This window comes from Trachinotus anak, unplaced genomic scaffold (assembly GCF_046630095.1).
Source record: "Trachinotus anak isolate AG129_WGS33_773 ecotype Australia unplaced genomic scaffold, CSIRO_AGI_Tana_v1 ptg000033l, whole genome shotgun sequence".
Lineage (NCBI taxonomy): Eukaryota > Metazoa > Chordata > Actinopteri > Carangiformes > Carangidae > Trachinotus > Trachinotus anak.
This window is the reverse complement of record NW_027273884.1, coordinates 2,815,918-2,831,027: the sequence shown is the minus strand read 5'-3', so window position 1 is coordinate 2,831,027 and position 15,110 is coordinate 2,815,918. Positions and strand designations below refer to the sequence as shown.

Below are 15,110 nucleotides of genomic sequence, written 5' to 3'. Positions count from 1 at the left end.
ACAAAGCAAACACTGTGTTGCAACACTTGGATTTGTTTCAGGCATGTAGCAAATATTCCCTATCTACAAACTGGACCTCATTGTGACATTATCTCTGTCGTTTTGACATCTCCCCATTAAAGAAGATGAATCACGTGTGGGGGGACGGAAGAATAAGTAAATAAATAAAATGTTACACTCTTGACAGCGCGATGCTCTGGTGACTCTGTGTATTTCTGCACAGAAGAAGAGGAATTACGTTGGCGGATGTTTATAAGCATTTTGTTTTATTTTGAAAAACTTTAAAAACTTTAAAACTATTTGGCTTACATGGAGCGAGACAGAAGAAGGGGGTGTTGCCTAAATAGTATTAATGTGGGTGTAAGTATCCAAAACATTTAGCCTGTGATGAGAGGATTCCTAAAAGTATACAGGGGGACATTTTGCTGGTGGAATTAGTGGCATTCCTCTTTGCTTTATTATGTATTGAACTGCATTAACAGACATTTTAAGGCGTCGGGTTTGCAGGGATCCCGCAGGTCATACATAATCAGCTGTTCTGTGCATTGGAGCTACACAAGAGAAATGGCTATGTACAGCTCCTCCAATTTGCTTCCATTAGCGTTACTGCAACGAGACTCTGGAGGACATTTCTCAGCTACTCAGTCGAAGCAGCTATTTATAAATATTAAATAACGGACAAGTGTCTGGGGAAGTGTAAAGCTGGACGGACAATTTAAACTTTAATGCATCTGACATTCCTGGACCTGCTCCAGACACCACTGAGCCTCCCTTCCTTGTCCACAGTCATGTTGGCTTCACTTACAACAAAGGGAAATTTTTTTTAAATAACAATCAATCTGAATAATTACAAACCATGATGTCAGTTTCTATAGCACAGTTTGATATACAGGACACGTCCCTATCCAGCTACAGTTAATGTCTTCCTGAGCTGATAGGACTTTATCTGTCCAGTAATTCTTATCAGTATGAGTTGTTATGCATCTATTAGATAGCACTCCTGCATTTTATCTCTGCTATACTGTAATCCAGCCAATGGGTTATGGCTGGTTGCTTAGCAACTCCTGCAAAATACAAGGAGCTGAAACCAGTTAAAGCTACAGAGAGGCAGGAGTTTTATAAGCACATCTTCTCCACTTTATTTACCCAACCTGCTGTTGACTTTACGGAGCTGTAGCTCTCCCTTTGCTTGTTTCCACTCTTTATCAACACATAAAAAGCCACGAGGATGCACCAGTCAGGAGTGTGATGATGTTTAATGAGTAAAGAATCACTAAACTATTCACAGCCTCTCACATTACAAACTTTTCCTCCTCCATTTGCAGTCTTTCCCCCCTCTTCCTATGCCCATACCCGTCTCATCACCAGGCATGTGGAACAGAAAACAAGCAGCACTGCTCTGGGCTTTAAAAGGATTGAGCACAAAGTTAATGTTTTGATTGAATTCCAGCCATTTTAAAAATAGTTGTGGGGATAAATTCTGGGCCGGGCAGAGCGAGGGGACCGTGCCAAGCAGGACCCGTAAACCCTCCAAGAAAGACACAACAGCAGGAATCCTGCAGAGGCTCACAAATAGCACAGCTAATGTCTCCACAGGGAATAACAAGAGTATATCTCACTCCTGAATTTGACAGATTTCTGTCCCATGCTCCTGTGCCCTAGGCATTTTTGGCACCCACGCTCTATTATAAAGTATAGTGAGGAATGTGCCAGGAAAAATACAAAACAAAAAGGGGGGGGTGCATGCACAGAAGGTCCTGCTGTATGTTATCCTTAGAAAAAAAAGAAAAGATTCCTCCTGCATTTACATTTGCTCATTTGACAGAAGCTTTTATCCAAATTGACTCACAAGTGGGAGACAAGAGTGAAGTACAAAACCTTGAAGTCAGTACTTAACACTAAATCTGCTCAATTAGGCAAAGTGCAAGTGATCAGGTAAGGAGTTGGGCATGTTCGTGTGTTACAGGTGTTAGGAGAGGAGGTGCTCTCCGAGGAGATGAGTCTGCTCTGATAGAATTCGGTAGCTTGTTCCCCCATCAGGGAACAACAAACAGCGTGATCGCCTTGCGCGCAGGGATGGAGACGCCAGACAACATTCCTTGGAGGGACGCAGCGGCTGAGGAGGAGCATAAGGCTGTATGATTGAGTGGATGGGTGCAGACTCAGAAGTCCCTCTGTGGGGAAGCAGTAGTGACTTCAGTTTGACTGGGGTGGCCACGAGTAGGTCTGTGAGCAGCGGAGTGACATGTGCCCTTCTAGGCTGATAAAACTCCAGAGACCCACCACAAGGGCACAGTCGAGGTGACAGATAATCATTGTTGTTAAGATGACCACTCGTTAGGCCACCTTTGCTTGTTCACACTGAACCAAACAAACCTGACATAATGTCTGGCTCTGTGACTACCTCTGCAGCCGGTTTAAAGGTGGAACAATAATGTCCCCATCCTGTGTTCATACCTTTTACACAGAGCGAGGCAGAATAAAGGCACAGCAATCCCGCCATGAAGAAGCTGTAACGTCCTACCACGCAATTAAATGTTGTCCAACAGGTATTTTCTATTTCCAACACCTACGATCTGTCAGGTGTACAAGATGAGATGCTACTTCCAGTCATTCACCAAGGCCCAGAGATAAATCTGAAAGATGATTTAATGTATAGAAAGAAAGTCTTACACAGAATTTCTGTTAAACCAATGCATCTTAATTTCTTTCAGATTTTTAAATCCCAGGTCCTCTCACCTCTTCACGCCTCTGAAACCTCCTTCAATTTAAACAAACCAACAAGATAAACCACCTCTTTGATTGAAAGGCTCATAATTGAAGGCTTCATAGGGCTGCAGCCTGTGATGAAGGGTCATATGTAGATAAGTGCTTTATTTTAAGGGAACCACTCCATTAACCTACTGATTATTTTATCAGTTAAGCCAATGCAAAAAAAAAAAAAAAAAAAAAAGGCCTGTCAGAAATTCTCTAGTGACAACTTAAAATGTCTTATTTTCTTCAACCAACAGTAACAAAATCCAAAGATATTCAGTGATTACCACAGAAAAGTAAGAAAAACTGAAAATATCCACATTTGAGAAGCTGGAGCTAATGGATTTTTGCTTAAAAATACTTGACTTATTGACTAATTACTTTAGACATGACCTCAGGGTGTAAAACTTGCACAAAAAATTCTTTGCATCCTTATTTATTTTTTGTTTATAATGTTTTGTTATATGTTTCTGTAACATAATTCTTGATCTAAGGCAATAAAAATCTGCAGTTGAACAGTTTGACCCAACTTGCAAAAAAAAAAACAACCAAAAACCACAACACTCGGATGATGTCATTAGGCTGCGTTTCAATTGAGCGTTTCAGTTTCAATCCTTTGGTATGAACATGTTAAATCTGTATATAAATATTTTCAGTACTGGCACAAACTATTTGAATTATAACTGCCAGTTTCACCTCTAAAACAGAGCTCATCTAAACTCTGCCACACACACGCAAATGCTCTTGTTTGGGTTTGTTGAAGGAAATGAAAGCTGTATGAACTCACACACAATCCATAACTGTTTGGTCATGCATTGTATCGCTCTGTCGTTGCTGCTGGTTGCACACAACGCAGCTTGTGTGTTGCTAAGATCAAGTGTATAATGTGTTTGCTGGTGAAAATGAATACAAATGTGTGTCTGAGTGCCCCAGTCTGTGCGTATGCATATGTGTGTGAGGGAAAGAAAGTGTGTGTGTGTGCGTGTAGGAGGTTGTGTTTCACCAGCAGGTTGTGATGGAATGATAACACTGAGGCCAGATGGATGGGTTATGTGTTATGCGTGGGAGACTCCTGTTCTCTCTGCTCACTCACACCCTCATTTAAGACTAAAAATACTCTGAGACACAGGTAACAAACTCCTCAACACTCACACAACTGGGTGAAGACTCTGCACACGACAACAACACAATTCAACAACAGGATTCGTGCATTCAGCCGCTGTCAACCACAGCACACTTTGCATAACGCGGGTCACGTCCCCATCGCTTTGATCGGCGTGGGAAGTGAAAGTTCTTCAAAAGTCAAACCGGCCATAGGAGTTTATGCTCACAGCTTAAACTCATTTCAGTTAAAACACACTGCGTTGTTCCTGAATGCACATTTTCTCAACCACAGTCTTTATGTCTAGACAAGAAGATCCAGCAGATTAAGACAGATCTCAGGCTGTATACATATCCTTTCACATGAAAACCATATACCACTGTAAACACATCAAGATGTCCTATTCCAGCTTTGCTTATCATCCAAACGTCATATTATGCGAATGCATGAGAGTCACTGTAATTTCTTCACCGAAACCAGATGGGCAACTCAACTGCTCTTGTGTTGGTAATAAGAGTTTAAACAATATTTTCTGGACGTACAGCATTCCCATTCATTTCTAGGGTTAAAGTTCTTGTTGGGTGGATCTTGGACCTGCTCACGTCTTGTTCTATTTGCCCAAGGTATTATATAATGTGTAATCAAGGTGCTGTGGAGTATGTGCATATTTATATACGTGTGTGTGTGTGTGTGTGTGTGTGTGTGCTGGACTTTGATTCTTGCTCAGTCTGTCATGAATGTTTTCCTGCAGGCTGGGGGAATCCTGGTACCACGTAAAACAAAAATAACCAGACTCAATCAAGGTTTTTCAGTCAGCAGATCAACAACAGTTTCACCTTTTCAAAACATGTGTATACAGTGATGCTGAGAAACCAGCACAGGGTCCCAAATCTACACAATATCTTAGCTTAATCTGTTGCAAGCTTTGCATTATAATAGTAATAGTAATATCTATCTACCTATAAGGGCTGAACAATATGCAAAAATAATCATATTGCAATTATTTTGGCAGATATTGTGATGTGAGTCTTGATTCAGTGTGAGTGGTAATTTTAGCCTTTAATTTTCACTGAAAAAAACATGTAAAAATGATGATGTGATTTTTGTTGGTTCTGTACAAACAACCATGTTCCTTTACATCTGGAGAATATCATTTGTGGGTCGAGGCATCTCTCTGTGGTCTGTTGTTGCACATTTTACCGCTATCAAAAAAATTACAGCTCCTGCGATTTGGATATTTCACTTGGCCGTAACCTGTACAGGGACTTAAGTGTAAAAATAACACATTATGGTTTTGCAGGGGATTATGAACCAGGTGTAATAACTTCTGGTGGTCTTGTCATCACAGTGAGGCTGCCAGACAACTAGCTGACACTCCAGGAAGTAACTGCTCCCAGCCCAGACAATAGCTCTGTCCCAATTCAGGGGCTGCATCCATGGATGTTTTATAAGTATTTATCATATATCCATGGCTGCATCCTTCAGAGGACGTGGTGCACGCAGGCGTGGCCTCCCTCAGAACACTGTATATACTGCCGGGGCCGAACCGAAATCAGACGGTCTGGCCTACAGAGGAGTTCTTCATTATCCTTGCCCTGCCATTTTATTTGCAGTCTTCCTTATTATGTTTATGAACACACATTCATCACTGGCCTGCAATGAATCTTGGGATAGTTTGGGCCTCAAGTTTCATCCAAACGCTCTTATTTTACTATTATTTTACTATTTTCAATAGTTTCCGACTCACACCTGTCTGAGTTGTGTTTGGGGGGTCTACAGGCTTCTCTGTGCTCAGCCACCTTGCCTGTTCTACTAATTGCCTGTACCTGAGGTGTTAAGGGAACACCGGTAAATTGAAGCATCTACCAACAGTCTGCATGTGAAGCATCTAGGGGTCATCTGTAAATTGAAGCTACAGAAAATAACCAGGGTTACACTCTCCCCCTCTAAACTGCATTAGTCTCTGTGTGAACATCACAACATCAGGTCACTGACCACATCATTATTTATGCTTTATTTATCTAGGATAGGCTATTTCAGTATTTTTCTTTCACATTCAAATTCCAGTGTCTGAATATTTGAAGAACAATTATAAGTTCATTGCTCTTTGAAATTGTCGTTTGCATTTTTATGATAATATATCATTATACAATAAAACAGTCTCAACAATAATATAACAATATCCTTTATCACAATTATTTTTGGACAATATATCGTCCAACAAAAACAGTTATGCTGACAGGCCTAATGGGAAATATATTCTGTGGTATTGGCTGTTTACTTCAGTGTCAACAGTCAGCTTAGTAATGGTATACTAATCATTCATTTAGTAAGTAGTATGAAGTACATGTTCATTGAATATGTAGCAGACAGAGCTGTAGCCAAGCAAATAAAACCACAACGTCATTATTACACTTTGGTTTTTGACTGGATTAAACAAATGAGCTATAATGTGTTAATTTGTGATCTTTAGCTGTGATTTTAGACAGAGTCAGGTTAGCTGATTCCAGTTTTTGTGCTAAGCTAAAATAACCAGGTGCTCACTGTAGCTACATATTTACCATACAGACATGATAGAGGTATTAATTTTCTTCAAGACAGCAAATTATGCGGAACTTTTTTACTTTAATATTAAGTATATTAATATCAAGCATTTAGAAAAGACTCCAGTGGGACATCCATGGCTTTAATAAACAGGGAAAACCCTGATCAAGTTTCCTAGTTCTGACAACTAATCTAACTGAAGTGAAATGCACGATTTTCAGACTACTGAGGACTTGCACACCTGGGAGACACCGGGTCTTCTTCACTGGAGTGGAGCAAAAACCAAAAACCACGGACAGGCCCGACTGTCTCACCAGAGGAGCTGTGGAGCAGAGAGACTGGCTTGTTTTGCAGAAAAAAAAAAATTGGCCGGGGCCACCGTCCCTAGTGCCTTATAAGGCAGTGTTTCTATCCAGCTAGCACGCTGAAGCCGGGACTGCTGCTGCTGCCTGAGAGCAACTCGACTGCACTCCAGAGACGGAGCGGACACTCAGGTTGACTATAAGAGTAAAGACTGAGAACAAGACACAGAGGGGTTATCCCCACCTCCCTAAAGAGTTGCACATTAAAGGAAGAGGTTCCAGTGTGGGTGGGTGGGTGTATGTGTGTGTGTGGGGGGGGGGGGGGGGGTGTAGTGTGGAAATAAGATAAGAGGAATGGAGAGGAAAAGACAAGATGGAGAAAGAGAGAGATGAGGTGCTGGGTGAGGAGGAGAGGGATAAACATGTGTTGGGAGGTGAGTGGACACAGCAGAGAGAAACAAACAGAATATGTGAATGGGTTGAAGGAGACAAACAAACAGAGGAAACTGGACCGGAGGGAATGAAATCAGAAACCAACACCACATAAAACAAAACAAGTATTATTAGTGTATTACATGACTAAATGGCCTCGTCCCCTAATTCTGAATAAGGAGAGCATCACACTGAATGAATATGAAAGAGACGGCCAGGGACGGCCCCCGGCAGAAGATCTGAAAGACGTCAGACCAGCTCTCAGCCCTCCATGACCCACATGCTGCTCGCTAAAGTGCTGAGCATGAAGTTATCTGGTCGTATCCGGGGCCACAGCCGAATCAAACGGCTTTGAACTGGAGCTACATTTAAAATACCTGCAGTGTGTTTAACAAGGCTGAGAGGAGGGGCCGAGCTGCAGGCTGAGAGAGAGAAGCAGAGCCAGAGAAAAAGAGATAAGGCTCAAAAGTGAAAGGGGAAAGTGCAGCCATTCGCAGGGACTTTGAGCCCCTTATATAGCTGCCAACTATTTACTCAATGAGGTCATTTCCTTTAGAACGGCAGCAAGGCAACTTATGCGACTTGCAATCAAGTGTCCATATTTTTCTTTTCTTTTTTTTTTTTTTTTTTTTTATCTTGAAAAAATGCCCTTTCTTTTGCTTGCCCTCAACAATCACTCCTTGTACGTGAAGCTGCCAAGTTAAGTCCTGTACTTCAGTCAGCAGTGGTGCGCTGCCAAATAATGATCACCACAGTTTGCACAAGGGGAAGGTTGCTGAGACTTCAGGTTACGTTCAATCCAATGCTGATAGAGGCAATATAGTGATTTACAGCATTTACAACCTCAGTGTATGGTGGCATTAAAGCACCATTTGTGTGTTTTTTGCTGGCTATTCTGTTCCGCTTCAAAGCAGGGCTGAATTAGAGGTTTATCACAGATGAGAAAATTGTTTACAGAGAAACCTCTGCTTCCTAATTTCGGTGTCAGAGTACTATAGTGAACAATCCAGTTTATAACCAGTCAGCTTTCTCAAAAGGAAGGTCACTGAGTTTAGATGATAGATGCTGCAGATTCCTCCCTGTCAGCTTTCCTTTCCTTATTCTCAGGGTTGTGAGTCCACTGCTCCTGAAATTAATCACTCTAGTTGTTCTGTTATTTCGGAGACAACAGAATATATTATACTTAATATACTTCAAGTCAACAAAGCAGCTTCTTCCAGTTGTATTTATTTATTTAAATATTTTTCTGCTGTTGCTATGCCACAACGGCAGGGGATTTGTGATTCAATGTTTACCGAGTATGAGCCTGTGAGCAATTATTAAGGCACTTAAAGTATGCATGTTTTTATTCCACCTGCAAAAAAGGACATTTCTGAGCCCTTAGTGTGTTTGTGTATACGCAAGTGTGTCTGAATCCCACCCTGAGCAGCAAAAACTTCTTGATCCCAGAGACAGCATCGAGGCTGCTAAAAATGGAAAACTGCAGCCTGCTCTCTCCTACGCATGCTTCCCACTCAACTTTTGTCTCAAACACTCAGCACCTCTATCTCTCTGGCTCGTGTGCAGGAAGTAAACACCACTGCTGTTCGAGCAAGTATTCTGCTCAGTGTTTCAAGGTAAGCGGGAATAGACCAGGAGAGCCTCACGTAGCTTGGACGGGAAACAGGGGTAGGGGGGTGGACAGGGGGCCCCAGGCTGGATGGGGCCCATTAAAAGGGGTGAGGTGATGCTTTTTAAGATAGACCTGACAGTGTGTTTGCCCTCTGTCAGATCCAGTTAAGGGGCCCAGAAATCCAAACTCCGTCACTGGAACAGACGTAACTTCACAGCTAAAGTAGGTCCTGTGACACAGTGCTGGTCCTGAATAACAGACAGGGGGGAGGCTCAGATGTTGCACATTTAGTGGCATCAGGAAAAAAGCTCAAACATCAGTGATTCGAGCTGAATCACTGAAGTTCAGATTTGTTAGTTCCTGTGGAGAAATGTCCAGAACTTTAGTCACTGGAATACACTGGTATAAAGGAAGAATGTTTCCACTGCCTTTGTGCAGCTTTATGTCATCACAAAACTTGCCAAAAACATCTGTCAAGGGGTACGACCCTCGTCCTTCCTAACTAGACACAGTTCAGAGTATTACAATTTAAGTATTGGGCCAAATAATGTGACTTTATTCTCCAAAACAAAGCTCTGACTTGAAAATGGTCCCTTTTCTTCTGATTACAGGTTGGCATCGGACTGTATCAGTACAGGAAATTTCAAATACCAAACTCTTCTCTGGCTTCACATCATACTCAACATCCACGAACAGTACTTGTCCGTCCACAGCCTGATGATCAGACAGAGTGCCATTTCATTTCACATCATTCACTGAATAGACGATCTGTGAATCAGAGGTCTTTAACAAGGCCAGTCCATCTCTGATGTTTAAAAAGACATTTTTACATCATGACACATCAATGGTTGCACAAATAAAGCTGCTTCAGTCATACAAGTGTAAACAGAGGGACAGGAGACTGTTGGTTAACAACTGAGAAGTCTCATAACTATCCTGAGGTCAGTCCAGCTTCAGAGAAAAGCTTTTCACTGGAATCAGCATGATTCACATGCTATAAGCAAATAAGGAATAGTCAGGATTTCTCCTGGAGGTTTAAGGTTAAGTTTAGAGTTGGAGTAAGACGACAAATTACCGAGCTGTCACTTTGGGCATGTAGTCAAAGCTCCCATACAACTGTTAACTGACAGGTATGTATTTTATAAGGAAATTAGGGTCAGGCATTTTTCATTTTATCCAATAACCTTGCCAATGATAGCAGGATCTGCTGTCTTGTTTTTGTGTGGTTTCGCTGGCTGGGAATACACCTGTAAAAGTTATACCCTGCCCAGATTTGAAGATAAGTCATTTGTCTTTAGTCAAATGCACAAACAACTGTTTCATAGTGGGTGGACAACATGCTCCCTGTCCATCAGTGCAGGAAGACCAGAATAGGTGTGAGGACCTGGTGGGCTGTGGGACTGTCCACGTCTGGTGGGCCCAAGCGTCACCCAGGCGGGAGTTTTATAGAGATATTAGTCTCCATGAACAGGGGGAGCGGGGTATTCTCCCCTGGCTAATCCTAATCTGAGCACACGCTTCTCAGAGCCCCACTCTGCACCGCCTGTGCTCAGTCCGAGCTGCTACCAGGCCTGTCTGCAGGACACCACCGTGAGGCTGGCGGGTCGGCTGCTCTGTCGATATCAAAGAAAGAAGGAAAGAAAGTGTATTATAGCGAGGTATCCTGTTACAGGACACAGTGGAAATGGGCAGTTTCATTAAAGATGGAAACGGGACGCAGTAATAATAAAAATAGTCCATGCAACATCACAGACTGCCTGATGGGAAACCCAAAGCTAACAGCTCGCAGCAGGTCACAAAAGGAAATAAAACAGCAAACGGACATAAATACCAGCAGTATGAGGTTACCAGAGTGTGCGCATACGTGTCTAGCCTTTCAGCCAATTGACAAGTTGATCTCATTAATAATCCATGAGGCGCATCCCACTTGACTTACCAGCAAACTTTCCAAGTTTACGGAGGATCTGGGGTCTCTGATCATGTCCTCCAGCTTCTTCAGCCGGGTTTCCATCCTCCTCTCGGCGCCCTGCGACATGACTGCGGCGGCCACTGTGGTTCAAAGCTGAAGCGCAAATATGAACAGGTTGTCCCAAACCGTCCTGAGTTTTACATGTGAAACCTCTTTGTTCCTGGCTAATGGCCGTGGGCCTAGCGGAGCAGCCTCGGGCTCGCAGCCCACCCAGCTCGCCTCCGACAGGAACAGTGTGCACAACGAGGAGAAAATATTCCCAAAAGGCTCCCGCGTCCCACAAACTTGCCAAGTGAGCAGAAAGCCACCGATCTGGCTGTGAGCTAAGACACAGCGTCCCGCTTGGACGATCAGCTCCCGTTAAATGAAGGATGCATTTTCCCGACTCGGCGATAAAGTTTGGCTGTGGAGACAGCAGCAACAGGCAGCAGGGCGTTTTCTTCGCCCCCTCTCCCCCCCTTCGCTTTGGCTTCTGGCCGCTTGGAATCGCTCCGCAGTCGCTTTTTTTTCGAGAAAACCCCGCTTGGTTTCACCCCATTCAATGATGTTTGAAGCCCGCCGGTATCGTAGTTTATCCTCGGTGCTGCCACAGGTCTGAACGGGCGATAATGTCTGTTCTCCCGCGCTGAATGTTTAAGAAGCACGCCCTCGCTTCCTGGCTTTCCGCTCGCATCTTCGCATTCGTCCTCGTCGTTTTCCCCTCGTTACGGGCCCCGGTCGCCGAAAATGTACAAGTTTGGTGAGTAGAGGAAAGTCCTCCAGAGGCTGAATTCTCCACCGTGCACTCACATCTACACACCAACACACTGACACTGGAGGCTTTCTCCTCCCCCTGACATCAACACACCGAGGACTCAGTTACCCATAAGCCACCTGTCCTGTCCTCCAGCACCTCTCTATCTGTACCTGTCTTTGACAAGTTCAATGGAAAAGTAACAGCTGGCTGATGAACAGAGCTGTTTAATTATTCATATCATCCACTGAATGTGACTGGAAAGGCTGATGTGCAAGATCAAACAAAAAAGTCATGTTTTTGATCAAATATAAGATTCATTTCTCACATTTTTGGAATCAATGCCTGATAACCTAACTTCTTAAATTGGGCTTCTACCTGGCGAGACTGTACCCCCTTTTTCTCTTCTTCTCTTTTGATATACAGGTATGTGGGTATGCATATAACAACGTGCAGGTAATTTATTTATTTATTCATTTATTCATCATTTTGTAAACCATCATTATTGTTTTTATAAACGCTGGTGGAAGTCAGCTCACGGGTGACAGGCTGCTAGGGAGGAAGGGACATTGTTTCAAGGAAGACTGGAAAGATAAAACTAAACCACTCTGTATAAAGTGATGTGTTACAAGTGGAATATGACTGAATGGAGGTCAAGAAAGCTCTTCTCTGATTGGCTGTTACTCCTCCACTTACATTTGAGTAATAAGCTTAATTTCTCCATTCATGTGGGATTTGGATAAAAAAGTTCCAGGAAATAAATGACCTCAGTTACAGAAAGACTGAGCCAAACTCTATGGGCGTATGTCTAATATCTGTCAGTATGGAGGAGCTTTAGGTCTACTCTGTTCCACACAACAGAGGGAGCAGTTGGACCACAGGCGCTTCCCTTCACGCTGCAGCCCCTTCAGTGTTGACGCTTTATTATAAAGAACTGTTGTATTTCTGCAGAAATGCCTGTTCTGCCGCTGTCGCTTTCAGTGATGTAAAACAGTCATTCAGCTTGTAGCTATTTACATATGTTATTCAGTATGCAGCTGCTGCGTGGTTGCTCCTTCCAAAGTAAAATCCTGTGCCGTTAACAGGAAGTGATGCATTTTGCATTTTCTTTATTTAGAACAGTTAGTTTGCATGCGGAGCAACAGTGAGGGAACAGGAGAAAAACCCAGTATAGCAGCTGATATCTGGGAAATGTTGTGTGAAATAGCATGGGAATGAGCTGCTGGACACACAGTATAAAGAGCCAACTCACATCTCATCTTTTCACCTGTAAAACCACACCAGGGTGTTTCCTGCAATCACATCATAGGACAGATAAAACAACAGATTAGACGACCACTATTTTGAACTGATTTTGCCACTTGGTGAGGGTCACTGAATCTTGTCTCATTGTGCAAACCAATATGTAATGATTGATTATCTCCAGTCTGATCTGGACTTCTGTTATTTGGTCACTTTTGGTGGATAGTCAAATGTGAGGCAAAGTCAAGACACTGTAATGCACTGGCCCCTGACTTTGTACGACCATTATTTAGTTAATGGTGCCACCAAGACAAATGCAACCATCTGCTGCAAAGGATCAAATTTAACAGGTCATTTCTGTGGATGTGGATTATGTTATTTCACCAGTACACATTAACTTGTCATCACGTAATTTTAAAATTCAAAATTTTTTGTTTCAACTGTTCTAATTCAGTTATCTGATTGTTGGCGTACAAGCATTTTCAGGATCCTGCAAAAAGTGTAGATATGGCTGCTAGATACATACGTCACCTCTGCACAGTGGGTGTCTGTTCATCACACAGGAAATATTGTTTTAAAATCTATTAAATATTGTTTGTAGGTACAATAAAGAGAAAAAGTCTGCATTCAAAATGAACTACATGAAGTTGTCAGTGATCATGAAAGCAAAACCATCCATTAGGCCGTGCTCTTTTTGTCTCAGTGGATCTTTTTGGCTGTTGGTGGCCAACAATAAAATAGTTGCCGTTTAATAATATGATGATTAATAGAGACAGTACTGACACTGAAGAGGCTCATCTTCTGTTCGACATCATGTTGTGATGGCCAGAAACCTGAATGATTTGCATGTGCTCCCGGTTCACAGAGCCTTTGATTTCCGAAGCAGCAGAAAGAAACAAACTGTGCCTCTACTGGCCGTGCTCAAAGTCTCATTAAATCTCACACAGACATGGCTTCATCACAACACACCGTTTGTGAAGACATCAGTCGATCAGATCAACCAGTTTCCAACTGAATTCCCACTTCCTGTACCTTGATCACTGTTACACGTCCATTAAAAAAAGTTGTGTGTATCTGAAGGTTTTATCTTTGTTTTTTCACAGTGGACATTTTGACCTGTCATAGTAGGAAAAGCACCAATTTTACAAATAACATTAACAGTGGCTTTGCTCTATTCTAGTGCTCCAGTAATCCATGACAATGTGGCAGTGATGAACTACACCAGGACCCTGAAACTGAAGCAGCTAAATGGAATTCAGCCATTATTGATTTTATTATTTATTCCTGTGACATTTCAAAATATCTTCTGTGAAAATAACCTATTGATTTATTATTATTATTGTGTATCATTCTGAATTGATGTGGGGAAATGTAGGACTATTTCACCAGGACTACTGAAAATTATTACAATAATGACAGCAATAAACATTATTAACAATATATCATTATTATGTATATTATTCTAAAAATAAAAATAAGATGATGATGATAATGGTATGTTTTATATCTCCTTATAAGGAAATCAAGCCTTTTATCATTACATCTCTACTGAGGAGTGGACCAGTACTGGGAGAAGCCATAAGATGGCACCAGAGACCACTAAATTCACATTCCTCATCTGCAGCGAGTCAGAAGCCCAACGAATGAGATCAAAACAATTGGTGTTGTTAAAAAGTCACTTAAAGTTCAAATCTCACTGTCAGCACATCATGTCTTGTGGTGAGTTATTTTTTTTGAGGAAAAATATTATTTTGTAAGTAGTAATTACGGTGCAAAACCTTGGTGCAGTTTCCTTTTTTCCTAGTTTTGAATGATTCAGTTTTTTCTGTATTTAAACACTTAATTGCGTGTATGTTAATTATTAACAATATTTTAGATTAACTGTGAGCATGACTCTATTTGAAAAGTAGGTCTTAAATCATTCTTGTTTTTCAGGAAACCTTTTGTTTGCATATTAAAGTTTTTTGAAAACTTGGTTGACTTGAATACCACACTTAAAAGGTAATATTGTATCAATATATATCATACTATTATAATAATAAAATGCTGTCATATGGACTGATTTTTTTCACATCTTTTACATCGTGTTCATGTACAATAATACAAATAATGTGGACCACTGTAAACTGCAGTGTATTACTTAAAATTTCTCAGGTTTTAGTGAATCATTTCCTGTGCTTCATGTCTTTGTCTCTGTGTTTATATTAAATATTTTACTGTAAAAAATGTGAATTGGATAATGAAACACCTCTCATATTCACATGCAACGTATTAATCATATTTTCACAGCTTTCTACTGACCCTCTGACAGGTAGTAAACTATCACTCGGACTCATCTCCCCTGTATATATATTTAGATTCCTTCTCAGTGCATGTACACAAAAATGTATTTGAACAGATATGACCCATCTGAAACAGAG

The 15,110-nt window shown here is 41.7% G+C and overlaps 1 protein-coding gene across 3 annotated transcripts in view; it reads right to left on the bottom strand.

Annotated features, from left to right (window-relative positions):
* The window catches only part of rock2a (rho-associated, coiled-coil containing protein kinase 2a), a 40,190-nt gene extending 28,673 nt beyond the window's left edge, over window positions 1-11,517 (bottom strand). For all 3 annotated transcript variants that reach the window (XR_011686957.1, XR_011686956.1, XM_071471454.1), the window contains exon 1: window positions 10,683-11,517. Coding sequence is in view for 1 of the 3 variants with exons in the window: in XM_071471454.1 (XP_071327555.1) it covers window positions 10,683-10,781 (99 nt within the window). In the remaining 2 variants the exon portion in view is untranslated. The remainder of the gene's footprint in view (window positions 1-10,682) is intronic.
* Between the last annotated feature and the right edge of the window lie 3,593 nt (window positions 11,518-15,110).